The sequence below is a fragment of the Pan troglodytes genome, chromosome 9, assembly GCF_028858775.2.
Source record: "Pan troglodytes isolate AG18354 chromosome 9, NHGRI_mPanTro3-v2.0_pri, whole genome shotgun sequence".
Classification (NCBI taxonomy): domain Eukaryota; kingdom Metazoa; phylum Chordata; class Mammalia; order Primates; family Hominidae; genus Pan; species Pan troglodytes.
In genome coordinates, this window is record NC_072407.2 from 119,755,625 (window position 1) to 119,781,903 (window position 26,279).

General features: G+C 54.8%; 4 protein-coding genes and 1 long non-coding RNA gene across 11 annotated transcripts in view; 1 reads left to right on the forward strand and 4 right to left on the reverse strand.

Annotated features, from left to right (window-relative positions):
• DSCAML1 (DS cell adhesion molecule like 1) overlaps window positions 1–4,159 on the reverse strand; it is a 388,366-nt gene extending 384,207 nt beyond the window's left edge. Inside the window, exon 1 of the mRNA XM_063783415.1 lies at window positions 4,041–4,159. The gene's annotated coding sequence lies outside the window, so the exon portion shown is untranslated. The remainder of the gene's footprint in view (window positions 1–4,040) is intronic.
• Window positions 1–26,279, forward strand: part of CD3E (CD3 epsilon subunit of T-cell receptor complex) — a 541,795-nt gene that overhangs the window by 37,199 nt on the left and 478,317 nt on the right. The window lies entirely within an intron of this gene.
• FXYD2 (FXYD domain containing ion transport regulator 2) lies at window positions 6,772–14,638 on the reverse strand. Of its 6 annotated transcripts, none has more exons than XM_009424238.5 (6): window positions 14,531–14,638; window positions 9,307–9,345; window positions 9,034–9,108; window positions 7,489–7,525; window positions 7,296–7,326; window positions 6,772–7,002 (listed from the first exon to the last, which is right to left on the reverse strand). In XM_009424238.5, the coding sequence occupies exons 1-5, from the start codon at window positions 14,547–14,549 to the stop codon at window positions 7,302–7,304; spliced, it is 195 nt and encodes a 64-aa protein (XP_009422513.1). In that variant the 5' UTR covers window positions 14,550–14,638; the 3' UTR covers window positions 6,772–7,002; window positions 7,296–7,301. The 6 variants fall into 6 exon arrangements, with proteins under 6 accessions (XP_009422513.1, XP_054517659.1, XP_009422510.1 ...); XM_054661684.2 differs by having other exon boundaries at window positions 6,772–7,202; XM_009424235.5 differs by lacking the exon at window positions 14,531–14,638 and adding an exon at window positions 11,264–11,379.
• LOC134807279 (uncharacterized) lies at window positions 14,707–18,546 on the reverse strand. The gene is made up of 3 exons (XR_010147321.1): window positions 18,459–18,546; window positions 17,884–17,943; window positions 14,707–14,792 (listed from the first exon to the last, which is right to left on the reverse strand). It is a non-coding gene; the product is annotated as an uncharacterized LOC134807279 (long non-coding RNA).
• The window catches only part of FXYD6 (FXYD domain containing ion transport regulator 6), a 40,466-nt gene continuing 37,711 nt past the window's right edge, over window positions 23,525–26,279 (reverse strand). The window contains exon 8 of one of the 2 annotated variants that reach the window (XM_016919833.4): window positions 23,525–24,821. The gene's annotated coding sequence lies outside the window, so the exon portion shown is untranslated. 2 annotated transcript variants of the gene reach the window in all.

Sequence of the window (26,279 nt, forward strand, 5' to 3'; positions counted from 1 at the left end):
ACTACTCATACATGCCCTGCTCTTGTTTACACTGCCGGTTTACACTGTTTCTCCAAGCCATCACAGCTGATATCTCCTCGTGCTATCCCCAAATTGCCACTCTTAACTCTTGAAGTAAATAAATAATCTTTGCTGGCAGGACTATGCTGAATCTCCGTAGGCACGCTCTAATTAAATGTCCTAGGTCCTCCCAATTCTTAGTCCTTTTATACCTGTTTTTCTCCTTCTCTTATTCCATTTAGTTTTTCAATTCATACAAAACCTATCCAGGCCATCACCAATCATTCTATATGGCAAATGTTTCTTCTAACAACCCCACAATATCACCCCTTACCACAAGACCTCCCTTCAGCTTAATCTCTCCCACTCTAGGTTCCCACACCGCCCCTAATCCCGCTTGAAGCAGCCCGGAGAAACATCGTCCATTCTCTCTCCATACCACTCCCCCAAAATTTTCACCGCCCCAACACTTCAACACTATTTTGTTTTATTTTTCTTATTAATATAAGAAGGCAGGAATGTCAGGCCTCTGAGCCCAAGCCAAGCCATCGCATCCCCTGTGACTTGCACCTATATGCCCAGATGGCCTGAAGTAACTGAAGAATCACAAAAGAAGTGAAAAGGCCCTGCCCCGCCTTAACTGATGACATTCCACCATTGTGATTTGTTTCTGCCCCACCTTAACTGAGTGATTAACCCTGTGAATTTCCTTCTCCTGGCTCAGAAGCTCCCCCACTGAGCACCTTGCGACCCCCCGTCCCTGCCCACCAGAGAACAACCCCCTTTGACTGTAATTTTCCATTACCTTCCCAAATCCTATAAAACGGCCCCACCCCTATCTCCCTTCGCTGACTCTCTTTTTGGACTCAGCCCGCCTGCACCCAGGTGAAATAAACAGCCATGTTGCTCACACAAAGCCTGTTTGGTGGTTCTCTTCACACGGACGCGCATGAAACTTAGTTCATAATTGGCTAAGCCAGGGCTCAAATCCAGGTCTGCTGATTCCAAAGCCTGTGACCTTAGCTGTGAGACCAAGGAAGAAGGGATCACGCACACCTCTGACCACCCCAGCTGCCTACCCTGACCCCACAACTTCCTTGCTCCTGGAGGCATGGAGCAGGGGCAGGGGTGGTCCACCTGGTTGGTAATCAATCACTCATTCATTCCTCTACTCAACCAGTCATGTGTGCACTCAGTCAACATGTATGGAGGGTGCACTAAGTGCCCAAAGAGGGGTGAGGCACTGGGATCGGTGGGTGAACTTTCAGATGCGATCCCTCCCTCATGTAGCTTATAAGCAGTGGGGCCTCAGATGTGAAGGCAAAGCTCAGAATTCAGGGGATTCAGGGTCCCCTGGCAGGTGCCCAGGGTGCTAGAGAGAGCAGGTCAGGAACACTCTTGAACAGCGGAGGCCCAGCCTGGCTCGTCCCCCTCCTGCCCCCTGGGGCGGGTGTCTGCGGCCTCCAGGCTACTCCTGGATTATTTTATTAGCTGTGTTGGGAGCATATGGTCCTCGGACATGAGACCTGAAGTAGTATTTACTGGAGAGCCGAGGACACCGGGTTCCCGTGTGGGCTGGGTTTGGCACGCACTCGGTTACTGATTGATAGGCCATTCAGGAAACAAAGACCACAAGAGAATTCAGCATGCTCCTGGCTCGGGGCCAAGCCAGCCTCATCTCCTTTGCTTTGTCAAATGTGTCTTTTTGTCTGCCTTCATCACTTGCTGGGCGCCTCTGTGTTCACTGCCGGGAGGAAGCCAAGTGTGTATTTGCAGGGGCTGTGGGGGTGTACCCAGCTTTTCTCTAAGAACAGCTATCCAAGGGGCGGGAGGGAACAAGGGGGTCAGCCACAGCTCTCCCCTTACCCCTTCCCCTGAAAAGTCACAGCTCCTTGACGTGTGAGCTGAAGCTTGGGACCTTTGTCTTGTGTCTGTTTTTTCCAAAGCCAAGTCCAGAGACAGACCAGGGCCTTCCCAAGGTCACACAGCAAGCCAAGGGCAGAGCTGGCAGTGAAGCCAATTTTCCACCTTCCACAGTGTGGTCTGCACTGAGCTGCAGGCAGGGCTTCCGGGGCCACAAATTGCTTCCCCAGCTCAGAACGTTCCCCTCTTCTCCCCTCCCTGCTGCCCTGCTCACCAGGGGGAATTCCTCTCAGTGACACCAAAGAAGCCCTTTGGGGAAGTGACAGTGAGCATTTCTTGAAAAGGGAACCAAGTTTAGACATCTAGAGACAGTAGCAGCCGCGGTGACTGGCGGCCTCCTGGGGCTGAGGAACTTTGGGGTGTCACTCAGGGTGAGAGCAGGTAGCCCAGCAAGCCCATAGGAGCAGGACAGGCCAGGCTGGGCCTCCACTGTTCCAGGAATGTTCCTGACCTGGTGTCACCTGCACCCTGTGAAGGGAAGCTCAGAATTCAGGGAGACTCAGTGTCCCCTGGCAGGTGCTCTGCCCTGGTCCCCCGCCCTGCCAGGGGACCCTAAGTCTCCCTAAATTCTGAGCTTGCCTTCACATCTGAGGCCCCACTGCCTACAGACTGAAAATGAAATCTGCCAAAACAGGGGTTGGGGAGCCGCCACTCCTGAACATGGCTCGTCCCAGTCCCTTCTAGGCATGAGGTCCCTCCACACCTGGGGGAGACCCTCCCCCAATCTCCCAATGCCACCTTCTTTGCCCCTCCAGTGTCAGGTTGAAGCTCTGGGAATGAACGTTTGAAGTTCTAAACAGGATTTCTTCCCAAGTCCTCAGTCACTCAACGGCAAACTATGAAGTGTCCCCAGCCTGTGAGGCTCCTCCTGCAGCCAAAACTGGGAGGGGGCACTGAGTCTGAGCCCCGGCTTTCTTCCAAGGCTAGGACACTCGGGCCCTTCCATGGCTCTCCCAGTGCAGCCCTGGGCTCAGCACTGCCCTCCCAATGTCCCGGAAGGAGGCCGCTGTGGCCCTGGCTGCGAGGCCCAGGCCCAATCCATCTTCCCAGCCAGTGACTCGCTCTGACAACAGGGCCGAGCTGCCGTGGCATTTGCCTCTGATCTCCGCTGGCCAGGCATTTGTCAGGCAGCCTGCTAGGAATGAAGAATGGGCGCTTGGTGAGGCACAGATTACCCGCCCCAGAGGCCCCTGATGAATTGCAGTTCAGAGCTCAGCTGCCTGAGGCCACGGATCAACAGGGAGGCGACTAATCTCCCCCACAGCAGCCCTGCCGAGCAGAGCGGAGGGAGGGTGGAAGCCTGGAGAGTCTGGGAGGAGACGCTACACCACCCCCTGCCCTGGGCCTTTCTTCAGCACAACACCCCTCACTCCCTCCACTCCCACCCCTGTCTGTCCAGGGAGCCCACTTCCTTCACTAGACGCAGCGCCAGTGGAGACGCTCTGTTCTTTGGGGCACCCCTTCCTTGCTCCCTGTACAAGAGAGAGAGTTCGGAATTGCTGGGGGGGGGGGGGGCGTGGAGATTTCTCCTGATGCCCCAAAGCATTTAGAAAAACTGGAGGCCCATGCCAGGGGCACCCTCACCCTGGACAGGAGATCAGCCTGTAGGAGCTAGCGATTGGCCTGTCTGAGGTTCTTCTTCCTCTGATGGGGAAGTCCAGGCCACCCAGCCAGGAAGTGCCTGCCAGAACCCGGCAGAAGCCCTCCTGCCCCCATGCCCACAGGGCTCTTTCTCTGGAGCTGCGCAGAGGCTGGATGGGTTTGGATGGTGGACCCTTTAGCAAGGGATAGGTGTGGGACTGGCTGCTGGCTCACAGGCTAATTCTCCTGGCCCTCCCTGGGCTTCCGACCCAGCTCTTCCTGTTCACGGGTGCTGTGAGGAAGGCCAGGACTCAGCGGACTTAGCAGAGACCCTGCAACCCCATTGCCCAAGGCCAGCACTTCTGGGCCTGGGGACTCTGGAAGTGCTCTCCCAGGGGCTGGCAGGGCAGAGCTACCTGCCCTCTCCCCAGATGGTGAAACAAGTCCAGTTTCCCTTGGGCCCTCACCTGCTCCGCCTGGCTGCGTTCCCCTCACCCTCACCTGGACATGCCCACCTACTAAGCCGTGACTGTCACCTTTTGCTCCACTTCGAGTTCACCTGGGGAGGCTGAACAACCACCGATGCCCCATCAGTTGAATCAGACTCACGGCAGCTGGGGTTGAGAAGAGCTACTCAGGCAAAGCCTCTTTCCCCTCCCACCCCACAAACGTCCCTGCTTGACTTCTCTGCCCCTCCCCATGTCCTGCTGTTGTTGATTTACTCAGACTACAGGGTTAGAGGCGTCGCCGTTCCCCAGGCGTTGGGGAAGATGTGTAGATCACGTGGGGTCTCTGCCTCTGGGAAGGAATGAGCACTTAAGACCCCACAGCCAAGAATTACCCCAGAGTGGGGCAAGTGCTGTACCTGGGGGGTGAACAAGCGGAATGAGAAGAGCTGAGGGCTTTCCTAGGAAATCACGGCACCGGGCGGACCATTCAGGAGCCAGGAGCCCCTCCTCCCGGCAAAGGCCCTTGGAAAGATTGAGTTGAAAACACGCAGCTGGAGGGGATTCGGCGCAAGCCACGTGCTCCCTCTGGTGGTCAGAAAGGGAATTGCGCCCTCAGACGAAGACTGTCGTGGTCGGAGTTGTGTGATTAAGAGTAATTCACCCAATAATTTCCTAGGCTTGGTAGATCTTTGTGACTCAATGCAGGTCTGAATTGTGGAAAATCCCAAAGTGAAGTGAAAGTTCAGTAACTGCCAGCCCATGTGACCTTTCTGGAGAGAGAAGGGAAATGTTCACAAGAGTCCTGGTTAGGAAGCAGGTCCCAGGCCTCTGAACACCACCTGGGGCCATGGGGCTCGTTAAGCCTCCGCCTGCAGAGGCCACCCCCCAAACCTCATATTCAACCGGGCTGGGGAAATCTGGGTATGTGGTGGTTTGAAAAGCCCCTCAGGTTCAGACCTGATAAAGCCTCACATTTCACAAGGAGGGAGGCCTTGAGGCAGGGTCAGCGAAGGGAAGTGACTCATCCAGAGCAGGTGGAATTTCCCTCTGAGGGTGGCAGGCTGGATTGTCCTCTGTATGGAACATTCTAGAACATTCTAGAAACGTGATTCTCCTCCAGTGCTCTTACTTCTCCTGGGGTGGGCCACAGGTCTGAATACCCCCTCTTCCTGTTTGCCTTGCTGCTGCATCCAAGAGGCTTTGGGAGCCTCCCTCCTCCTGAAAGCCCCCCTGGCTAGACCTGCCCCATTCAAGTTCATTTCTCCCACCCTCGAGGGAGAGCTCAAGTGTGTGCCTCTATCTCCTGCAAAGAAAACTGAATTCCGTTTAAGGGTTTGGCCTACACCAATGAGTCCACATTTGGAGTGGGGTGTCACAAGGACTTGGTGCTGAGTTGTAAGTCACCTGGCCTTCCCCTGCCTGGCTCCTGGTCTCCTCTGGAGTTTCTCCCCACAACCCCAGGCCTTCTCTGTTTCCCCTTCACTCTCCAAACCCACAGGCAGTCAGTGGGGAGTCCACCTCCCTGCCCCACCAACCGCTTCCCGTCCTTTGGATGTTCGTGTGGTAGGAAGAGCTCTGGAAGGGGAGCCAGAGACCTGAAGTTTACCTCTGGCTCTGACTCAGGCTGGCCATGTCACTCTGGACAAGCCACGGCCTCTCTTAGAGCCTCGGTTTCCCCTTCTGTAAATTGAAGACGGTCTGTTTTGCTCTCTAAGGACCCTTCCCTGCTCAAGCCTTCTGTGTTTCTAGGAGAGTTGGTGGTTATCAGGGACTGGGGGCAGTGGATTAAGACAAAGAGCTTAATTCCCAAGTGGAGTGAGGTCTATCCTGCCTCTGGCCCCCAAACACACCCTGTTCATTTCCTGGTCCTGCAGCTTGGTTCTCCTGCCAGTTCTCCCCTCTCCTCCCTCAAAAGGTTGCAGGCCCAGATGAGGAAGCCAGACGCTAGGTGGTGCCAGAATCCCACAATCCCTCCAGCCTTCGAGGCCTCTGAGTGAAGGGAGGGAGAGGAAAGTTGGGCTCCTTCCTGAGTGCAGAAGGTCCCAGAGGCCTCCCTGCATGGCCATGGCCTTGGACTCACAGCAAAGGGGGCATGGGCATTAGGAGTCGGGCACATTAGGAGTCCGCACTGGGTGGAGCGACCTGGAAGCATCTCAGGCTGAGGCTGCCCTGGGTGGGTCCCTGCCTGCATGGACGGGGGCTGGAGCAAGCGTGACAGCGGTCTCACTCTCACCATCTGCTCCCTGGCCCCAGGCCCTGGAATTAACCAACCTTCCAAATAGGTGGCCCCAAGAGTGGAAAGAGGTGGCCTGAGCTTAGTACCAGGAGGGGGCTGGGAAGAGGGCTGGCTCCTTCAGGACATGTGCAGAGGCCCAGCACCAGGCCCCCCGGACCCACCCACCTTGGCCCAGGGGTATACATGTGGAAAATGGCAGAGCACAGGAATGTGACCACACACAGGCCCATCTTGGTAGCCTGGGGCCTCTCCACAGCAACTGCTAAGCAGGGTCGCTTCCAGGAACCCAACAGTGGTGCCTGGGGCAGAGGCCTCATGGGTATCCAATGGGCTGTGGTTTTGACCCCTGGGCCTTTCAGACTTCCCAGGTGTATAAAAGCCAGGCTGAGGCCTCTGTCCCCAGGGCTTCTGCCAGTTCAGGGGGTGCGAGGAGTGGCCTACAGATGACAACACTGAACTTCTTGCTTTTACAGGCAGACAGGTGCCTGAGCAATTAATTGAAAAAACAAATGAGACCCGGCTGTATTTGTACTTGAGCTTGGAGAGGCTGGTGGTGACAGAGGAGGGAGACAGGCAGGCAGGTGAGGGAAGCAGCGGTCTCTGACGCCGGCTTTATTATAAGCATGAGGTGGCACGAGGCAGGAGTTGGCGATGCCACCTGGGGGTCACATTGAGTCTGGAGCTTCCTTCAGCCCAAGCGCTGGCAGTGACGGGGACAAAGGTCTACAGCCCAGGGAAGAAGGGGAGGCACCAGAGGCAGGGCCATGCTCGGCTTCCCAGCTGGCCCCAGTGCAGTGGGTGGCACCGCCGAGGCTGAGAAGACAAAGGCAGGATGGGGTTGGGCGGGAGGCAGCAGAGGTTGGGGTTTTATTTCCCCCTTGTCCATCTCACTTTTCTCCAGGGCTCCTCTGTGATCTCCTGCGGCACACACTCCACGCCAGGCCCTTGGCAATCATTTTAAACACACGATGGATGACAGACCACCTGGCTGATGTGCGGACGACCCTAAAATTCTTATTTACCGAGTCCAGGAGCCAGAATTCTTTCCTGTTGCTCCCAAGCCTGCCCTGCCCTCCCCGCACCTTCCCCAGGCCCTCCTAGCATACCTGCTGTTACGGCTCATCTTCAGTGATTTGCCTGGTGGGGGAAGGAAAAGCAACAGATGAGAGGGCAGGGGGAGGGGTGGGTCTAGGGATCCCTGAGGCTGGGGATCCTCCACTGTGTCAGAGACAAAATCCTCAGCCCGCCCCTCCTTCTCCAGCCCCAACCCCCTCATCGGTCACCCCAGGCAGCGCTCACCTGCGCTTCTTATTGCCCCCACAGCGGAATCTTCTGCCTTGAAAAGAGAAAAGGAGATTTGTTTCCATGGACTAATTTTCCAAGGAGACCCTGGAAGACTCAAAATTCTTCCAGTCTCTCCTACCTCCCTCCTGCCAGTATCACCGCAGGGTCAGGCTTGGAGGCCACGTTTGACTGTCTCTATTTTATTTTATATTTTATTTTATTTTATTTTTTGAGACGGGGTCTTACTCTGTCACCCAGGCTGGAGTGCAGTGGTGGGATCGTAGCTCACTGCAGCCTCAAACTCCTGGGCTCAAGTAATCCTCCTGCCTCAGCCTCCCAAGTAGCTGGGACTATAGGTACATGCCACCATGCCCAGCTAATTAAAAAAATTTTTTTTGTATAGATCGGGTCTCACTGTATTGACCAGGCTGGTCTTAAACTCCTGGTCTCAAGAGATCCTCCTGCCTTGGCCTCCTATATGCCAGCATTACAGGCATGAGCCACCACGCCCAGCCTTCTCTCTCTTTATATAAGGCTGGACCATAGGCATTCAAGAACCTAAGTCAGTCAGTCAGTCAGCAAATATTTACTGGAGCAGATCCATGGTGGGCTGTTGGCATATCGAGAGCAGCAGCAGAGACTGGGCCATCATGGTGCCCCCAGCACAGCTGCCCGACGAACACCTGAAGAAGGATGGCAGCAACTCCAAAGTGGAGCCCCTTGCTTAGGCCACCTGCCTCCTGTGCCTATGTGCTCAGCCGCCACCCGGCACTGCCCTCCGGGAGCTGCCATGGGCAACATGTGAAAATGGGGAGACCTGCAGGACTGTGGCCCAAGCCTTGGGGTGGGCTGGCAGTGGCACACGTAGAGAGAGCTGCCATGGGCAACACGGGAAAATGGGGAGACCCGCAGGACTGTGGCCCGAGCCTTGGGGTGGGGTGGCAGTGGCACACGTGCATTAGAAGTCCAGAGCCCACAGGTGTGCTTGCTGTATCTTCTTTCCATGGGTTGTGTTTTCTGTGTCTTTTTCTTTGGGTTGGACCAAAACAAGTCAATGTGCAGTTATTAAGCTCCTGCTGTGTGCCCCTCAGGGCTTGAGGATACATAACTCTCTCTGTCTCCCCCAGAACACTCTGAGTCTGCACTGGACCATTCTCAGAGTGCTGTCCTGACTGCCGTGTCTTTGGATGCTAGCCCTAATCTTGTGAGGCAGGTGGGATCATCCCTATTTAACAAATGAGTATGGGACCATGGTTAGCAGCGGGGGGCCTAGTCCCCCTGCCTGGCCCTCCGGTTACCCAGTTACCCCGTGGGTTCGCTCTCACCTCTGCGTCTCCTCCCGGGCCCACTGGAGGGTGCACTTGAGCAAGCAGGAACCTCACACTGTGCTCCCGGCGAGCCTGGCACCCCACCGGGCACCCATTCCCACATCCTGCAGTGGGGGGCGTGGTGGGGAGGCTCACCCCTCCCTTGGCAACTCCAGAAAGCCAGCCTGCTCAGTGGCCTTGAGAAGAGAGGTGCCCTGGTCAGCACCCCTTCCCTGGAGGCCACCCCACTTACTGAGGAGGATGAGGAGCCCCACGATGAAGGCCAGTCCAGCGAAGATCAGGCCCCCATTGCGAACAGTCTCATAGTCTCCGGAAAGAGAGGGCAAGAGGAGCGGGATGGGTGGTCTCTCCCAGCAGCTGTCTCTCCCCGCAGCCCGCCCGCAGCAGCCCGCGGTAACCAGGGGAGATAAGGGGCACAGAGCATGGACCTGGGGCTGGGAGAGGCCGCTGCTTGGTGGAAGGGGTCCTGAGGGCTCAGGAAGGGTGCACAGGGGCCCAGGCTTACCATAGTAGAACGGGTCCACGTCCCCCTTGGGGCTGCCGCCTAGGAGAGAGCCAGAGGTGGGATGAGAGGAGCCACTGATGGTGAACCAGCCACAGGAACAGCTGGAATTCCCTGTCCTTCCCTTCCCAGAGGACCCTTGAGGGTCCAAGCAGGTGAGGGGAGGCTGGGAGCGGGGGTGTTCTAAAACCATTGCCAGCAGGCTTCTGCTCTAGGCGGCTTCAGACACGGTCAACTGGGGACCAAATACCGAGTGTCCGAGGGGGATCCGTGCTGTCTGGGGGGCCTCTGACCACTCCAGAAGGGTGGCTCTCTCCTGCTCCTTGATTCCTACCATGGTAGAAAAGGCCAGGAGAGGCCTCTCCCATTAGACTCCCAGCAGCCTCTCTCCACAGGACCATTTGGCTATCAGGTGCTTAGTAGCTATTTGGGAAATGCATGAATAAATAAAACAGAACCTTAAAGTTTATCAGACAGAAGGAGGAAGCTGAGCCCAATGTGTAGACTTGTTCAAAGTCCTAATGAAAGCTGAGACGTTACCATCCTCAGGGGAAGCAGATCTAGTTAAGAAACATTAATATATAGTGCTGGTCAGGCACCGGGCAAAAGGTAACAAACCCTAACTCATCTAACCATTATGGCAACCTTATGAGGCGTCAATGTCATTCTGGTGTAATCCATGAGAGGGTGGAAGTGCAGAGAAGAAATTCCCCCACAGTTATACAGCAAGTCAGGGGTAGAGCTGGCGTTTGAACCCAGGAAGCAGGGGGCTGAGAATGGAGGTGCATAAGCCCTTTGATCTGCCACCTCTCAACGGCGGGAGGGAAGGAGCCCGTTAGAGGCAAGGTCCTGCCCCTGCCTCTGGTGGCCTCCTCCGGATTTGGAGCTGCTCAGCAGGCAGGTCTCACAGTGGTGCCCTGCAACTGAGTACACTTGCCCCGGACAGCCAGACGGTGGCCTGGCCAGGACGCTTCTGCCACAGCTGAGGGCCGCTACTCTTTCCTGCCCTGCTGGAGCCCCTTCTTGCACGAGGGAAGTAGAGCCCGAGGAGGAAGGAACGCGCAAGTTAGCACTTTCCGGGCTGTGCCAAACTGTGCCCCTGAGCAGCAGTGAGACTTAGGGTCTGCCAAGCCCAGTTGTCCCCAGCGGCCAGTCCCTGGGCCAGGAAAGGACAGGCCAGGAAGAGTCAGTGCCCATCCTGACGGGCCTGAGGTGCTGGGTGCTCAGGGAGGCCATGAAGGACCCAGGTCCCACACAGAAGGCCGTCAGGGCTGTCTTCCCAGATTTGGTTCAGGCCTTGTTTAAGGTCATATGGGGATTTAAGTGTCAGAGCAACAGCTAGACCCCAGCTGAGGCTTCCCCACACACCCCAGGAAACCTCCTCCTCCGTGGCCACCTGGCCCTGAGCCGCTTGCTGAGACCCTCCCTGCCCAGCACCCTCCCCTTTCTGCATCTGGCTCAAAACCCACCTCTGTCAGCAAGTGCCCCTCTTGGTTTCCAGGCCTGAGTCAGTTCCTGTGACAGGAAGCCTTGGGGAGTGTGACTTGAACTTGGGGGGCTCTCACCCCAAATCCAGCCTAGGAAGGCTGACCAGAGGGGCCTGCTCCTTCCCCAGCCAGATGGACCCCGTCTGCCTCCCGCCCAAGTTCAGATGGTCTAGCAAGATGCATTGAACTCAGGGTGGGTGTGTGCCAGGAGGCCGAGGAGGAACGCTCAGCTCTCCAGCTTCTATCTGCTGCCTTTCTGCCACTCATGCTATCTTTCTTTGGGGTTAAAGCAGGGTCCTCCTTTAAGTTGCAAATTTTCTTAGAGAGGAGGCCGACAGGAAGAGGGGCTGGGTACTCTGGAAGGCTGAGGTGGCAGGAGAGGGAAGAGTAGGGTCCAGCTGACCCCACAAAAGCAGGCCAATCGGAGCCACCCAGCATCGCACACGCCCGGGCACGCACACCAGCACACTCACCACTGTCCATCGACAACCCAGTCATTTCCCCAGGCGAATGGGCTGCCTCCACTCCCCTCTTCCTGCTGTCTCTGCTTTTTGGAGAGTGTCTGGCTGCCTCCACGGGGTGGCCGGGGACGAGGTGCGGGCATTAAACATTAACAGTGCCAGGTAATATTTACCCTGGTCACAAGAAAAGCTGCAGTGTGGATGGAGGGGCTCCTTCTACAGGGTGAGGACGTGCGTGGGGAGGCAGGGGCAGGGAGGAGCTGGCTGAGTTTCCAAACCTTCCCAAAGGAAATTTCCAAAGAGAAGGGCTGGGATGGGTCAGCAGTCGTGCTGTTCTGCCAGCTGGGGAAGCTACAGCTGGGGCGGTGGGAACAGGAAAGTGGAAGTTGCACAATCTCTTCAGTGTACACTGTACTTGGGAGTTTCTGGGGGCAGTGTCCCACAGCGGCCCCCAGCCCAGGCAGGGCCCACCGCACCAGCCACGATGGATGCCGCCGCTGCAGCTGGTGTTCCTTATGTGGTACTGGAGGCTTTCCTGCAGTGGTCCCTAGGAGCCTGGCCCACTGCTCCCCCACCACATCCCTGGAGCACCGCCAAAGCTGACCAGCAGTAGATCCTCCAGAAGGGCCCTTCATCTGTCATCCTATTCACCCATCAACGTGCACCCTGCAGGTTACACCTCATTCAGAAGGGCTTCAGTCATCCCCAACTAATTTCTCCTTCCCTGCCGCCCTGGCACTTCCTCCTACCACCATTTGGCCTGGCTCTCGGATTGTGTCCTTGCCAGTTTACCATGGAGCATGCAGGATCCTTTAAGGACAGGGCAAGACTTTCATCGTGGGGGAAAAACCCCTGCGTTTATGGTTTACCAAGCACTTTCCTCACTGTTTTCTCCTCAAGCTTTATGTTTCCCATTTTACTGATGAGGCAGGTGTCTAAGGCACAGAGAGGTAGGGGCCTTGCCCAGGGTCACACAGCCAGTGTGGGGGAAGTGGAGACTGACAATCAGGCCTCCTGCTGCAGGAGGCAGATGCTTTCCACACCTCGCAGGCAGCCTCCCCACTCCGCTGTGACCTCCTTCACCCCAGGACTCCTGTGCTGGGTAGTCACAGGTACTGTAGAATCCTCGTTGAGTTCTAGTCCATTGAATTGGCCTCCAGAAAAGGCTGAAGCCCAATGGCCACCAAACAGCCAAGGTCAGTGGCCAGCGGACAGCAGGGGAGCTTGAGCCCTTCTGAAGGGAGCCACTGTATCCATGAATCCTCTCCAAGCAGGGGCAGGGCTTGGCACTTGAGTTCACACCCTGGCCCTCTCACTTGCTAATGGTATGGTCTCAGTCAATTACTTCACCTCTCTGTGCCTCAGTCTCCTCATCTGTAAAATGGGCCCAGTACCCAGCTCATAGGGTGGTTGTGAGGGGAAGTGAGATAATGCATGCAAAGAGCATATCCCGGGGCCTGGCACACGGTGGGTGGCATCATTTTTACTGTTATATGTGTGTTGATTGAAGAAATGACAAGCATTAGCCTTTGGCAAATGTTTGCTGTTGGACACGGAAAAGCCAGCCACCCGCCAATGAAAATGGGCACGAATGAGTGAGATGGAGAGAATGGCATGGCCCTGCAGATCAGGCGCTGCAATATCCGTTCAGCTCCCTTCTGCTTCTGGAGCCAAGAAATATATATTCGTGCAAACATCACAGCAGAGCCAGCGTTTGGTGAAGATGGACCACGTGCCAGGCTCTTGGAATGCACTGCATCACTTAATTCCTACTAACGGCGTTTTACAGATAAAGAAACTTGAGGCTGCTCATTTGCTTTCCACAATAGCCCCTGGAGGTGGCCAGGGCAGTGTCATGATCCCCACTGGGTACACCAGAAAAAACGAGGGCAGGAAGGTGAAGGGACTTGCCTGAAACACACAGTTAATGGCAAACTGGAGGTAGAAAGCCCAGATCCTCCAAGATGTGCTACCAAAGCTACTGCCATCTCCACACAAGACAAGGGTGCTCCCTTTATTATACAGGATTGTGTTATCTTATTGCATTTGGTCTATATTTGTAAGCCTCCATGGAGTCTTTCAGGAATAATAAGAGATGTAAAAATAAGTGGGAAGTTAAATAAATTCATCTGTCTGTCTATCTATCTATCTATCTATCTATCTATCTATCTATCGACAACCCAGTCATTTCCCCACCCAAATGGACTGTCTCCACTTGCCTCTTCCTGCTGTCTTTGCTCCTTGGTGGGGTGGCTGGGGATGAGGTGGGGGCATTAAACATTAACAGTGCCAGGTAATATTTACCCTGGTCACAAACAAAGCTGCAGTGTGGATGGAAGGGCTCCCACTGTGGGGGGAGGAAGTGCATGGGGAGGCACCAACAGATGGATGGATAGATAGATAGATAGATAGATAGATAGATAGATAGATAGATATGGATGATAGATCGATCAATAGATAGATGAATAGGAAGCAATAGGGAAAGCTAGTTGATGGCTGCATTTTTAAACTCTGTGTGCAAGGCACTTTACAGAAATTAATTCTTTTTATTGAGACGGAGTTTCGCTCTTGTCACCCAGGCTGGAGTGCAATGGTGCAATCTCGACTCACTGCAACGTCCGCCTCCCGGGTTCAAGTGACTGTCCTGTCTCAGCCTCCTGAGTAGCTGGGATTAAAGGCGTGCGCCACCAAGCCCGGCTAGTTTTGTATTTTTAGTAGAGACGGGGTTTCACCATGTTGGTCAGGCTGGTCTCGAACTCCTGACCTCAGATAATCCGCCCGCCTTGGCCTCCCAAAGTGCTGGGATTACAGGCGTGAGCCACCATGCCTGGCCAGAAATTAATTCTTTAGTCATCACAATGACTTTTATAAGGTAAGGAAGGCATTATTATCACCCCATTTCATAGAGGAAGAAACTGAGGCCCAGATAAGTTAAATAACTTGCCAGAGGTCAGATGGCCAGAGAGTAGGGGAACCAAGATTTGAAGCCAGCAGCCTGGCTTCTGAGTTCCTGCATCTCTAAAGGACGGATGGACAGACAAGTAAATGAGGCGGTTGGACAGCTGCCTTCCCAGCCCTCGCAGCTCAGATATGCTCTGCACACACGTTACAGCAGGCCGGTGACTCCGTCTGGAGATGCTCTTTTTTGGAAATTCTGCCTCTCTTCCTTTCTGCTTTTCCTGCACTTCTGGGGAGCTTGTGGGTGCACTTGAAAGGGACGGGGCTGGCACCTGTGTTGGAGCCTGAGCAGGGAGGAGGAATGGGGCTCAGAGGACTCACCCAGGTACCACCTGTCCATGGCAGGAGCTGCTGGTTGTGTCCAGGAGTGCAGGAGAGCAGGGAGGTGCTGCTTGCCTGGGGCCTGGATGGAGAGTGGCACTCGCCCTCTTCACACTTCAGGTGAGCCCACAAACAGGAAGAGACACAGGGAGGGAGGAGGGGCTGGCAAAGGAGCCCTTACCTCGTGCCCACTTGCTGGGGCGGGTTGGGGCAAGGGATGCACGTGAAAGCCAGGGGAGATTCTCTGACCTTCACCTGGCACCTGAGGATGGGGAAGCTGTCAGATGCAGCAGAGCCAACCACAGCCCCCACCCTGGCCCTCTCCCTCGAGGGGCTCCATACTGCAGCCAGCCCAGGGTGCCCGAAAAGGGTACGGGAGCCGGGAGGAATCAAGGAGCCCACTCTTCCCCAGGCCCCTGGGCTGGTGGCATCTGAGGGAGACCTTTAGGGGCATGTGTGGGTCCCCTGAGCTTTACTCCGCTGCACCTCCTCCCTCCAGTCCAGCTGGGCCGTTGCCCGGAGGTATCCTGCCCAAGACCCCGGTCTGTAGCTAGGCATCCCCTGAGACTGGGAGGTACAGCTGCAGCCTCTCAGAGGGGTAGGAATGGTTTCCAGGACCCTGTCGTGGGACCTGAGGCACCGGCCCCAGCGCCCTGTGTCGTTCTGGTAGTTGGCAGAGAGATGGGGAGCAGCTGCGGGGCTGGGAGCCGGAGCTGTGATGGGGGCCGCTCCTGTGGCCTGCCCTTTCCTCAGCTGGGACCCCTCACTCAGCCCACAGTGACTCACCCAGCCCACAGTGACTCACCCAGGCTGTGATGTCAGGCCTGCCTGCCACACCTCAGAGGGCTCAGCTGGAGACACCAGCAGCCTAATGAGGCCTCTGGGGGCTGCTTGTTAGTATCAGAGGGGAATGGCCAGAAGACAACACTGCTAGGCCCAGGGCAGGGTCAGAGCCAGAAGCCAGCAGGGAGCCACAGGGAGCCCCACCAGGCGGGGCAACCCACTAGGCAGGGTGTCCTACCACGCAGGGCGGCCCACTACACTGCCCAGGCAGTCTCTGTTCCTCGGCCACCAAGGCCTTGCCCACAGCAAAGCCACAGTGAGCAGTCTCTGTTGGCTGACTTGGGACCACAGGGTCTCTGTCAGGTTCCTGTAGCCGCCCTGGCACGGCCACCCCAACGCGGACACTGAGAAGCAGAGTTAGGAGGGGCTGGCTCTGGCCCCAGCCTCTGACCTGGGCTCTGGTCACTCTGACTCCTGCCTCTCTGTCCCTCCTTTGCAACACTCCCTGTCCTGAGGGGAGGACTCATGACGTCCCAGGGAGCCCTCTCAGGGCTGAAATGGAGACCAGGAGGTCTAAGAGGTGCTATTTGTTATCAGGATGGGCTGAGATCGGTGCTGGGGCCCCTGAGCACAGCCCTGACTCCAGGCTGTCTGCACCTTTCCCTCCAGACCACCCTGGAGGCAGGGCCAGACCTGTCCTGGGGTGGGTAACAGCTCGGCTGGCGGGCGGGCCTCTCCCATGCTCCCAAGTGGAAACCTGCCTACTCAGCCCAGAGCGGCTGAGTGGAAATTCCCCAAACTGGGGTTAGAGAAGTTTACAAACCTCGGGGCTGGGTGAGACTTAGAGGTACCTGGTCCAAACATATTCTAAGTGGTCCAGAAAAGTGGAGCTCTCAGCCAAATCCCCCCCACCCACCCCGCCAGTATACACACTCTGTTCCCTGCCCGCCCCCAGTGTTGTGAAGGAGGGCATCTCTATCTCAGAGCCCGGTGTGATTGATGGTCCAACCAGAAAGGACACCAAAGCCATCCCATCCAAACCCCTCCCTTTAAAAGTTGCTCCCTCTCCTGCTCAAAATCCTCAGAGAGGGCTCGGATGATACGCAAAATCTTTGTGTGTCCCAAAAAGAAGCCCTTTTTTTTTTTTTTTTTTTTTTTGAGATGGAGTTTTGCTCTTGTTGCCCAGGCTGGAGTGCAATGGCGCGATCTCAGTTCACTGCAACCTCTGCCTCCTGGGTTCAAGCGATTATTCTGACTAAGCCTTCCAAGCAGCTGGGATTACAGGAGCCGCCACCACACCCAGTAATTTTTGTATTTTTGTATTTTTAGTAGAGACCGGGTTTCGCCGTGTTGGCTGGTCTCAAACTCCTGACCTTAGGTGATCCGCTTGCCTTGGCCTCCCGAAGTGCTGGGATTACAGGTGCGAGCCACTGCACCCAGCCAAGAAGCCCTTCTCATTCTGGCTCTAGGCACCTGTGAGCTGGTCCCCCACCTCCCCGCCCTGCTTTCTGCTCCAGCCATGCTGGCCTTCTTGACACCCCTCACCCTCCAGGACCTCCGCACGGGCTGTTCCCGCTTCCTAAATGCTCAGCCTCCACAGGGCTTCCTGCTCAGCGCACGCTGCCTTCAGGGCTTTCTTCAAAGCCCCGATTCTGGGCATCCCTGTATAAAATGTTCACACCCACTGCCTCAGCCTGGCTTTTCCTCTGTGGCACTTGTTCTTAACTAAGGTATGTATTTCCCTTATCTTGTTTGTCCCTCTCCCAACTAAAATGTAAGCACCAGGAGAGCAAGGATTTTTGTTTGTTTGTTCATTCCCCCATGCCTGGAACAGTGCCTCGTGGGACCCAGTTTTATTAAATGAATGAATCAGTCCCAGGCAAAAATCAGGCAAAGATGGGGACAGGATAGACGGGAAATCACTTCTCCCATGCTGCAGGCAGACCTAGGACTTGCCTCAGGCAGCCTCCTTCCATGCTGTCGCCTGCCCTGTGAGGAGTCACAAGACCCGATTTGCCCTCACAGAGGCAGCAACCCTCACCTTGCTGACAGCTCCCCCAGAGTCCCTCTCAGGGGGTTCTCTCTCCCTCCTCTTGCACCCCATCCCCCCCCTCCCCTAACCTCCCCTTCCTTCTCCAGCCCAGCAGCAATTTTCAGAAATTGTCCTGTTTGTTCTTTGGGGGAAGCCCAGGCATTTGTTAAGTCAAGCAGGTCCCACCCCTCTCGCTTCACTCATGTTTAAGTCCTTCTCAGACTTCCTTCCTGTCCTCCCCCAGCTAGCTCAGGTCATGGGTCCTAGCTAGCACTGGGGACAGGGAACCCCTCTCTGAGACACCTGCTCTCCTGCAGAGAGGTCGCGGCCCTTCCACCTGTGGCCCATGTTCCTGAGAGCAGCTCAGTTCAGGAGGGTCTCTCCTCCTAGACGTCTCCACGCAAGGCACCCTGAGGGCCAGACACACCCATGCATAAATCCCCTTTCATCCTGAGACTTTGCTGAGGACTGCCTGACCCTGGGCAAGGGCACCCCTCTGGGTCTCCTCCCACCTGTAAAATAGGGTAATAACACCTACCTTGCAGGATCATTGTGGGAACAGAGACAAGGTAGGTCAAGCGTTTGGCCAGAGAAGGTCCTAAAAAATGATGGCTGTGTTTTCCTTACTCCGAACTGCGCCCCCCAGGAGACAAGAACACTCACAGCAATCCCTTCCCTTGGCTCAGTCCCCAGTTGCGGTGATCTCTAAAGCAGGCCTCTGGGAGCACCCTGCCCTGGTATGATCCTGCTGGCCACCACTCACCCTGCATCTCCAGCCTCCCTTTCTTCTCCACACAAAACCAAGAAACCTCCTTTGTCTAATGGTTCCAGGATGGAGACAAAGGAGCATCCAGCTGTGCTCTCCTGTTCTCTCCAAGACCCAGAGCTCTGGGAGATGTTGGGAGGTAGAGAGAGGCAGTGCCCACTCCTGGATGCGTCAGCACTGTCACAGCTGATGGGACCGTGCCCTCAGTGGCGAGGCCTCCATCTCCCCTGTCTCCCCCAGGCAGGCCTCCCTTTTGTCTCCTGACTCCTAAGTCTCAGGGCAGTCATTTGGGGTGGTCGTTGCTGGGTTGGTGGGGCAGGGAGGAAATAGGCTGGAATCCAGCTGACCTCTGTTTTCCTGGTGATCAAAGGCAGAGGCCCTCACCACCAGCTTCCCAGAATGGGGTTCTCCAGCTCCGCCAGCTCTGGCCTTTGTGGGAGTTTACAGCCTTGAACTCCAGGTCCCCAGATCAGTTCCTCCTGGTGTTGGCTTGCAGCTGGAAAGGGGCTCCAATGAAGCAGAAGCCAGAAGCACCTAGAAAGCCATGACCCCAGGCCCAAGTCAGTCCTCAGCTGCATAACCCGTATGGCCACTGGGCAGGGAAAGTGGCAGTTCCCAAGCCCCATTTGTCCCACTCAGAGGTCCTGAATCCTGAGGAACGCTGGCTCCTGCCTCCTGCTATGGTTGCAGGTGCCAGGTCCCTGGGGTCTTATAAGGCAGGGCTGGAAGGAGGTGGGCCCCAGAGGGTCCATTCCTTAAGTGTTGGCTTCAAGAAGGCCTGAGCCATGGTGCACAGAGGTTCTGAGAACTGCCAAAGGGCAATGTACTCTGAGAGTCAAGGTCACCAGCTGGTGACAAGGGCAAACCCATTTGACCCACCTCCCCCACAGTGAATACCTTGGAGAGAAATGCATTCTTGACTGTTCTCAGAACTCACATCCAGGCTTGAACCACAACAGAGCTCATTCCTCTCCAGCTTTTCTTGGTTTTCTCCTCCCAGTAACCAAACTCCCTCTCACCTCTGGGAGAGGCTCGCCACCTCCGGGAAGACCTCGCAGAGCAAGCCCACCCCTGGTTACTCTTACCTTCCCTCCACCACCTTCCGGATGCCACTGACATGGCTTGAATGGCCGGCATGTGGCCGTGTCACCATTCTCTTCATTTATAGCACAGATTGCCAAGTCCCTGGCCTCCTTGAGGCCTCAGGTCAGGTAAGCTGTTAAACGTTTGTACCTGCACTGAGCCTGGTGCCCACTCTCCACACTTGGCAGCAATTCCACCCTATTCCAGGGTCTCAGTGGTTCCAAAGAGCTGCTTAGAGCCTCCCAACAATTCAGCCAGGCAGGCTGTGCGATGCCCATTTTACAGAGGACACTGCAGGTGGTCTGCAAACAGGTCAGAACATGAACCCAAGTCTAACAGAGACAAGAGGAACCCGGCCATCAGAGAATGAGGAGACAAGGAAATGGATAGTGATGCCAACATTTATAGCATAATGGCTACATGGAGAATTGTCACGGTGCTTCGATGTCCATTGTATCACTTTGACCCTGTGAGATAACAGAAAACATCTTGATGCATTTATTTTATAGGTGATGAAACTGAGGCTTAAGTGGCTTTTCCAGGGTTACACAGTGAGCAGGAGGCCCAGCTTACCCCAAAGCTAGGAAGGACTTGATTATTCAGAAAAGGAAACTGACAGAGAGGCTGGGGTCTTTCCAAGCTCACACACAGTTAGAGCAGAAGGGACCTCGGGGATGTTCTGAGCCTCAGGCTCTACCAGACTGCCTCCGAGCCCAGCTCAGAGGTAAGAAACCGTTCTTCTGGATAGTGCAGGGGGGCCCACCCCCTCCAGTCCCTGCCATCCAGGTCCTTCAGGACATGCAATCACAGCATCACCTGCTCTGCCATCATTGCCTTGGCAGGTGCCCCACTGTTGTGCAACCAGGCCCGGGGCTGGGCTGGCCCCATCAGATCAACAGCTGGTTGGCTTGAGCCGGCTGAGTCTGCCCCTCTGGAGCTCAGCTGTGACAGCAATAAATCACACTAATGGAGAGAGGTGGCCATTCCTTCTCTGTGGCCTGGAGACAGGTTTTTCCAAAGCTCCTCCCCTGGCTCAGGCAAACACACCTGACCTTTCTCTCGCTGGGCCCAGGGTGAGGCAGAGCAGCCAGGAACAAGGTGGGGTGAACCAGACAGAGCTGGAGTGCTCTCCCACCCCTGCTTTGTCCAGCCTCCCCGCCTAGCCCATGATTCCACGCAAGGTAAGGCCCTCCTCCCAGAGGAAGGGGCCAACAGCCTGGTGACCTTGGAGTGTGCTTCGCCTGGCACTCCCCTCACACCGCTCCCTACAGCTTGTACTCTGCCTCTGACTCTCTTCCAAGAACAATTTGGCAAGTTCTAATCTACATCTTGCAAAAAAAACAAAAAACAAAAAACAGAGAGGTAGGAGGGCCACAGCACCTGGGGTCCCAGAAGGCAGACTGACCTATTCCTACAGCAGGGGTAAGTAACGCAGAAAACCTCCAGGCAAAGAGACATGGAGATCTTCGAAATGGAATGGGGGGTGGAGGGAGTCACTGGGAGGCAAAAGGTGTGGGACACCTGAGGTTACTGAGACAGGGAACTTGGGATTCCCTTCTGGGAAATGACACAGCATGGCAGCTGTCCTTCTTATTCAGTCAAGCTACATTGCCTCATTCAACCAAATCACAGCTACAAACCAGTGCCACATGCCTGGAGGCTGAGTGGACACTCCTGGTCCTCCTCACGGAGATATATAGCACTCTGAGTTCTGATCCAGCTCATCTGTGTGAAGTCCTCAGACAAGCACATAGTAAGTGCTCCATAAATTTCAGCTGCTCGGTTTTTTAATTATTACCATTTTGACCATCATTTCTTCAATTGTGCTTCATGTGTCTTGTTTCCAGACCATTAGACTCCCACAGGAGGCTCCTTGGAGCATGGTCCAGCTAGTTTATGTCTTGAAGGGGCAGCCGTGCTCCAGGTGCAGTCTTGGGAGCCATCTGATCACTGTCCCTTCATCCGAGCATCTGCCTGCTGAAGGAGGCTAGGCCATGTGCTGACAAGCACTATGGACAGACAGCCCGGGGTCAAGTCCTAGCTCCTCCATCCCCCAGCTGTGTAACCTGGACCAGGACGACTGTATCTCTGACCAATCTCAGAATATAGCTGGATTACTAGGAGGAAAACTAAGTGAGTGCTTAGAGGCAGGCAAAGTAAGGATAACCATTTGTAGATGATGTGCTAGAGATGCTGACCATCATTCCTTACTCTTAACATAATTATTATGAGAAAAATTAGAACCTCCTCATTGGACTTCCTTATTCCTATGCCGAAGTATAATGTTCTGTTTTTACTAACATATGGGGGGTGGCACACACAAAGCTTTGCATGTCTAGGGCCTCTAGGGATCTCAGTCTGGCCTCGCTATGAAATTTCTGCAAGGCCTGTCAATTCCCTGATGTATCACGAGTGTTCCCGAACAATAAGCTCATTTACCAGGTCTTGCTGTGACCAGATAGTTTTTAATCGCCATGATCACTGGGTTGACAGGTTGAGCTTGAGCTCTACCATAAGCCTGTGTCTTTCCAAAGGCCTGGGGGACCGAAGGCAGAAGCAAGAGCACACGTAGAGAAGGCACCGAGCAAGCGGATCTGTGCGGTTCTTCGGTTCTAAACAACTTGCGGAATCCAGGCGGACTCAGGGCCTGTGTGGCCACTGGGCAGGGAAGGTGGTGGTTCCCAGGCCCATCGAAACCACAAGGAGCACTGGCTTCTGTCTCCTGCTATAGCTTCAGGTGCCAGGTTCACTGGGGTCTTAGAAGTTGGGGCTGGAAGGAGGTGGGCCCAGAGGGTCCCACTCCTTAAGTGCTGGCTTCAAGATGGAAGATATTAAGACGTTCCAGGGGTCGATTCTTTTTTCAAGACCCTAAGATGTTCCAGGCTTCTGTAGAGCAGGCACAGTCCTTCCCTCCAGGAATTGTATCAATAAAGACACAAAACACTAGAGGCAGAAGTTGCACACGGGCAACCTCCACACAGAATCTGCCCACATCTGTGTTGGTTTGGCCAACAGTGGTTTTTAGAAAGTTGAGTCAGAGTGTCTTTGGGAGGACACCATAGGTGACTGCAGGCGCCATGCCCCATCGTCACTCCAGCAGATTCACATATTGGCATTACCTGCCTGGTCTCTACAGTCTGGATGCCAAGTATGAAGTGTGAATATAAAGGCAGCAAACAAGTGTGATTGGGGCACAAGAAAGGGATTCGGCTGGGCGCTGTGGCTCACGCCTCTAATCCCAACAATTTGGGAGGCTGAGGCAGGCAGATCACTTGAGGCCAAAAGTTCGAGACCAGCTTGGACAACATGATGAAATCCCGTCTCTACTAAAAATATAAAAATTAGCCGGGTATGGTGGAAGGCACCTGTAATCTCAGCTGCTCAGGAGGCTGAGTTAGGAGAATCGCTTGAACTCAGAAGGCAGAGGTTGCAGTGAGCCAAGATAACGCCACTGCACTCCAGCCTGGGCGACAAGAGCAAAACTCCATCTCAAAAAAAAAAAAAAGGGATTCGATTCTACCTAATGCCCAGGGAGGCTCCACAGAGGAGGGGTATTTCACAATCCACGTCACCCACCCTGTCACTCCCTTGATCCCTTCCTTCCTTTTTTCTTTTTAGAGACAAGGTCTCATTCTGTTGCCCAGGCTGGAGTGCAGTGGTGCAATCACAGTTCACTGCGACCTGGAACTCCAGGGTTCAAGCAATCCTCCTGCCTCAGCCTGCCGAGTAGCTGTGACAACAGGTGCGAGCCACCATGCCCAGCTAAGATTTCACCATGTTGCCCAGCTGGTCTTGAACTCCTGGCCTCAAGCAATTCTCCTGCTTCAGGCTCCCAAGTTGCTGGAATTACAGGTATGAGTCACCACCCCTGGCTCTCTCTACAAGTCCTTAGGTAGTGGCCCCAGAACTGACCAAAGAGAAATGTTAGGATGTTTTACTCCAGGCCACTGAGTACTTGGAGAAGCCATTGTGACTCCCTTTTTTGCTCCAAGACAGTGTGCAATGTACAGGTCCTGCTATGGGATGTGGCTTGAGCCCAGTGGCCTGGGAAGGCGGGAGAGAGGGAGGGAGGAATAGAAATGGCGGGAAGGTGCGGGACGAAGGGCTGAGCAGGAGGAGAGGAAAGTGAAGGAAGAAAAGGAAAGGAGGGAAGAGAAGCGGGGAGGAGGCAACAGTGACAGCAGCTGACGGGGCTCTGTGCCTGCCTGGCTGGCTATCCAGTCCTTCCTCTTCCCTCTGACCATGGACAGACTCCCTCTAGCCCTTTAAGTTCCACAGACCCTACAAACACTTAAGTTCTTTCACAGAAAGGAAAGCACCTCCGAGCCACTAGGAAACAAAGGATATTTTATTCCTTTTTTCTGTTGTTGTTGAGGATAGATCACGATACAGAGAACAGCAATGGGTCACAGCGCACGGTTTGGTTGGTTTCCGCGGGAACACAGAGGACAGGAGGGGCAGGATCTGGGTTGAGTTCCCACTCTCATTATGACCTTCAACCTCTCACTGTTCCCAAGGGCTGCACGGAGCCTGCTGAGTCTCCAACCCACCTCGCTCACCGCTCTGACCACCGACAGGCAGAGCAAAGGATGCGGGAGTTGCCTCTGCTGCCCATCTAAGGGGACGTGGGCAGAGAAGCAAAGGCCTCTGCTCTCCCTCCATCCATCCCGGTGTGCTGGCCCCAATGGAACAGGAGTCCTTCAACTATTGCCTGCCAGAGACCCAATTGCAGGGACTGGAGTCTGCATCTGGATGAGCTGGGCTGTAGATTGAAGTCTCAGAAGCAGGGAAGGTTGGAAGGGGTAGGGTCCCAGAGCCCATGGGGTTATTGCTGAGAAGATATGCAGGGGACACATTCCCCAGGGGCAGAGTAGAAGCCCTGGGCCTGGAATCCCCAGGCGCTCTGTGAAGGGGCGGGGCAGATGGGGACCCCTCGTGGAAGCCCCTGGGAAGAAATTAACCACGGAAGGGCATAGCCTGCCTGACGTCAGCGCTGGGCTCACCAGCTCCTTGCTTTGTATCTCCAGTTGCTAAGAGACCTTCAGACTGGGATCAGGTGGGATAAGGAAGCAAGGTTTTTGTTAAAGGAGTGAAAGGAGTCCATGAAGAATGATGACAAAGTGCTGCAAACCTTCCCAGGTCCCAAGACGACTGAAGACCACTGCCCGTGCTCTTACCCTACGCATCCCTAAATCAGGGGAGGGGGCTGGTCTCGGGCAACAAGCAGCCTCCTAGGAACAGAAGGTGATGGAGGGCCATGGGGGCAGGGAGGAGCAGATGGCCATGTGGCTCAGCCCCTGCCTGGGAAAGCGAGTCCACAGTTCACTAACAAACACAATACCATCCACGAACAAGTAGCCACAAAGACCACAGTTAGCAAACACACACACTCACACACACACACACACACACACACATCACAGGAGGTGGGCAGGACCGCAGGCTGCAGTGGGGAGGCAAGTGTTAGTTGCATCATCAGGTGGAGGAATGGTGTTAGAGGGGATAGGGTGGGGGACACACAAGTTCTTGGCTTCTCCTGGGGAAAGGGCTGTTGCTGAAGTGGCCAGTTTTCTTAAGCATCGACATTTGCATCCAAAGGTTCAAGCAGCGGCCTCAGGTTCCAGAGGCTGAGGAGGAGGATAATTTAAATTAAAAACACTTTAGCTCGCCTCTGGTATCCTTATCTGCTTCCCTCCCTTCCTTGAGCACCTGCCCACTGAAATTCCCGGTATGACAGCCTCGTCTGAGACGCAGAGAAAGGAGACGAAGACACAGGGGAGGGGTGAACCTCAGAAGAAGCCTCTCCCAGGTGGGCTGGAGCCTGGCAGACATGGAAAGGAAATTGTTAAACCCAGGACCTCCCCAGTGGTTGCTCACAGTCCTGAGCCTTAGGATAAAAGGTTTCTGAGAAAGAACTAGTTTGGGAAAAAAAATTGAAAAGACATTTCATTTCCAGGCTGCCTCCTCTGAGCCTTCCCAGATTCTCAATCTGTGATGAAATAGACAGAACACCAAGCTACCAGGAAGGGCACCTGCCTCCTAGATCGGAATCTTCATCCATTCGCACTTAGGTGATCACTTGCCTTCGAGAGCCCCATCCAGAAGACGGGAGTAATGAGCCCTGCTCTGCCCATCACGGGCCGCTATGAGGATGCAAAAGCACTTAGGAAAAGAATTTAAATGCTACACAGGCACATGATATTGTTACACACAGTCGAAGCTGGTGCATCGGGCACTTCATCATCCAGAAACCTCTTTTAACTTACAATGTGAGATAAACTTATATACCTTTCTATAATGCCTTACTTGTATGGGGGGAAAAAAAGGCAGAAGTGAGCTGACAAAACACAAACCTTTTCCCTTAGGATATTCCAGGGCATGTCATAAAGCGAGACGCACAGGACAGAGGGGAGCAGTGGCACTGAACCACAGCCGCAAAGGCCTGAGTTCACAGTCCGGGCTGTCACTCTCCACGGGGCTATTCCCTCTCATCTTGGTTTCACCTATAAAATGGGCTAAACCCCACCTGTCCCATCCTCTTTTTCTGGCAGACTCGAGTGAGTCTGTGTGTGTGGCGGCACTCTGAAAACTGTACAGCATTTGCCAGTTACTACTCTCCTGTGCCCCCTACGGTGAACAATGGAAATAGATACTAAAATCAGTGCCCTTAAATGTGGAGAGGGAAGGATCATATACTATTTGCTCTACTTTTGGGTAGGGTTGGGAAGTTTCATAATAAGGTGTTTAAAAAAAAAGTGGCCCTAAAGTACTTTCTGAGTCACCACGGAAAGCCATTATCTTTATGCTACTTTGAGATTAGGAGCATTTCACTAACTCTAATTCTCCCCATGTTGCACCTGGGATGGCGCCCTATGCACTCGACCAGTGGGCTGTGTGGAAGCCCCATTTCCTGGTTTTGGCATGCATGTGTGTGGGACACTTCGGGTGTTTCTAGTCCTGGTCTCTCTCACAGCCCCTTTCAGACTCCTGAAGGCTCCTCAGGGCAGGGCCCATAATAAAAGCTGTGCCCACTGCAAAAGCTAGCCCCATCCTTCCCGCCTGAACCCCTGTCCAGGCCCTGATGC